At 37.3% G+C, this 2,854-nt stretch overlaps 1 protein-coding gene across 1 annotated transcript; it reads left to right on the forward strand.

Annotated features, from left to right (window-relative positions):
- Window positions 1-218: 218 nt before the first annotated feature.
- On the forward strand, window positions 219-2,633 carry LOC144961215 (uncharacterized; the record flags this gene model as incomplete). Its single annotated transcript, XM_078894488.1, has 3 exons — window positions 219-590; window positions 647-1,280; window positions 2,422-2,633. Coding segments are annotated over exons 1-3 (1,218 nt in total), but the record flags the coding sequence as incomplete, so codon positions are not given.
- Between the last annotated feature and the right edge of the window lie 221 nt (window positions 2,634-2,854).

A 2,854-nucleotide genomic window follows, 5' to 3' on the forward strand; every position in this document is an offset into this window, starting at 1 on the left:
AATCAACACAAGGAGACTAAAGCACAGAAAAGGACATTCTTGATATTTCTGAGGAGGAAAACTATACTATATGAAATGTATTTATTATTGTTTAGTAACATAAAGGAAGAAATTACAATCGGGCTTCTACTTTAGCCACACAGTTCTTAGTATATGACCTCTCTGTCAACAGTATTATTTCAAATCTCTTGAAATAATGACTGTTATCACCCAAAGTCATGGATGCTTATGAAGTTTTACGCGATGATGATCAAGTCCGGACAGATGACGACAACGAAGATGATAATGATGATATAAATATAAATCCATCTTCTACTGGATTCTCTGGAAGAGATTCAAAGCAAGATCGAAAAGAGGGAAGTCATCGTGTCCAAAACGACTTGTGCCCACTTGTACAGTCAACGAGTTTACAAAATGGGGACGAGGAGTCGACGACGCATTCTTTACAAGAAACGAACATCTCATTGTTAGTCACTAAAGACAAAAGAAGATCAAGTAGAAATAGTAATGGGGATGAAGCATCCCATAAAAGCCGTTTGTCCTCAGAAAAGGGAAATGAAACCGCTTTGAAATCCAAGACGCAAAGAGCAGTCAGTGGTGATGATCATGAACTTAGTTTTGAATTTGTGTCGGGCAACACGTCCAGTTCGGCCTCGGTAGTTCTGATGCAGATCAGCTATTTGGGCCTCTGTCTCCAGATTGTAAAATTCTTGTTCCACCAGAAAATCCAGTCATAGATATTACAGAGCTTGAAAATGGCAGTAGAAGTGAGTGCGATAATCAGGCGTTTACCACAGAATCAGAACCGCTAAATCCTGAACCCGAAAAAGAGAAAGTTGAAAAATCCCCACTCATACCCGACCACAACATCCTCAAGGATTTGGTGAAAAAGGGACAACAGGGAGTTAGTAGTGTCATAAAACGAAATGACAAAGTCCCCCTTTTGCCATCCCCTGCCAAAACGGACATGTCATCGGAGGAAGACTCGACTTTAATGAGTGTGTCATTAGATATGGAGTTGGACTCGCTGCGGTCGCCGGGTCACCCCTTGTCCGACATCGATGGAGAGGATCAAGGTGTGTGTAGTAAATATTCCCAGCTGTCAGAAGACGGATCATCTCCATCCTCCAACGACGACAAAACGCAAAAGGGCGACATCAAGGGAAGCAGGAAGAAGCCGTCCATCTTTGAGAATGCGTTGGAACTCAGTATGGTGTTTTCGGAGTTTGTCGATGTGGAGTCTTTCAGTGCTTCCCTAGGCGACAGAACTCCTCAAACAGGTATGTATGCTATAGATATAATGAAGTTGACGTCACTCGTGTCTTTGTTATTGTTTTTTTTTTGCCATCCGCGTTTATGAGTAATTGTCACTAGACTGTATTAACCAGACTATTAACGTTCAAGGATACACATAGTTTGTGTGTTTGGTCCGTTATACATCCAGATGGCAATGTTGATATGTATGCTATAGGTTTTTAAAAGATAGTAACAAATAAGGGAGCAAACCTAAGATAAAATCTGGAAAGGTGTTTTGTGTAAAAGAGTGAGACAACTAGGGCACAGTTTCCATTCACACCTTTTCGAGGCACGCTGAGTTTTTGGGATGATTTTTTTTTTTAAATTTTTTTTTTTCCCTGTGTCCAGCTGTTTCATACACACTTTTTCAGGTTTAAAAAGGCAATTGTTTTACCACTTTACCCCCACCCCATTCAGGATGTCTTTAGTTCCATTTAACTTGAGTTTACTGCAATGGGGAATCTCCATACATATTCAGGAAATTTTGTACTCATGTATTTTAGTTTCCAATTCAAGTACAATTGAATTGAGTTAAAAAACTAATGGTAGACAAAATAAATGGTATTTTGAGCAAATTTTGAATTTAATGCTGATTCCAAGCGTCCATCATAGAAATTATAATAGGTGTGAGATAAATTTATATTTATCATATTATTATAATTATTATTTGATATAGCGCCAGTATCCACAAATAGTGCTCAGAGGTGCTTTACAATAGTTTCTTTTGTATCACACAAGTTCATTCATTCGACTACAAAATCACCACAACAGTCACACACTTATCTTGTTCGAAGTTCACATAGAATTTAAATACAAAATACCTCAACCATCATCATCATAATAATAATAATAATAATAATAATAATAATAATAATAATAATAATAATAATAATAATAATAATAATAATAATAATAAATTATAATAAATTATGATAATAACTGGTGGTAGAAATTGAATTTTATTTGATTATACATTTGTTTATGTATTGCCTATCTGTTTTGTTTTGTAGTTTTGTTTGTTTTGGGGTTTTGTTGGGTTTTTTTTGTTTTATTTGGGGTTTTTGGGGGATTTTTTTTGGTGGAATGTTAATAATTTTTTCTTCTAATTTTTCTTTTTTCCAACAGAGGACAAGTTTGGAGGAAAATTTGAAGACCATCTGCTGATATTGCTGAGATCTGCCTCTCATAAAAACCTCAAGTCTCTCCTTCGACGCTCTGGATGGCCAGCGGAGAGCGATGCTCGATGTCACCTCTGGGAAAATTTGTGTGTCCATCTGGCGAAAGCCGGGGAAGTCTATACGAGGAGATGGCAAAAGAACTGTCAAACAAACAAAAATGTAAGTCTGAGATTTGCACCTCATCATCATTGACTTTTTCACTGTGGGTCAGGGTATAGGCCACAGACAAACAGTTTCCATCCTTCTCTATCCCGTGCTAATTTTTAAAATCTCGTTCCATGTCTTATCACTACTTTAATTCTTTTCCCTGTTCCCTATCGCCTTCCCTTTGATCTTCTGACATTTGAGAGCTTTTTCCTGCTTCATACCGTAGCCATCGT

This window comes from Berghia stephanieae, unplaced genomic scaffold (assembly GCF_034508935.2).
Source record: "Berghia stephanieae isolate SIO BIC M18660-M18661 unplaced genomic scaffold, UCSD_Bste_1.3 scaffold1782, whole genome shotgun sequence".
Taxonomy (NCBI): Eukaryota; Metazoa; Mollusca; class Gastropoda; order Nudibranchia; family Aeolidiidae; genus Berghia; species Berghia stephanieae.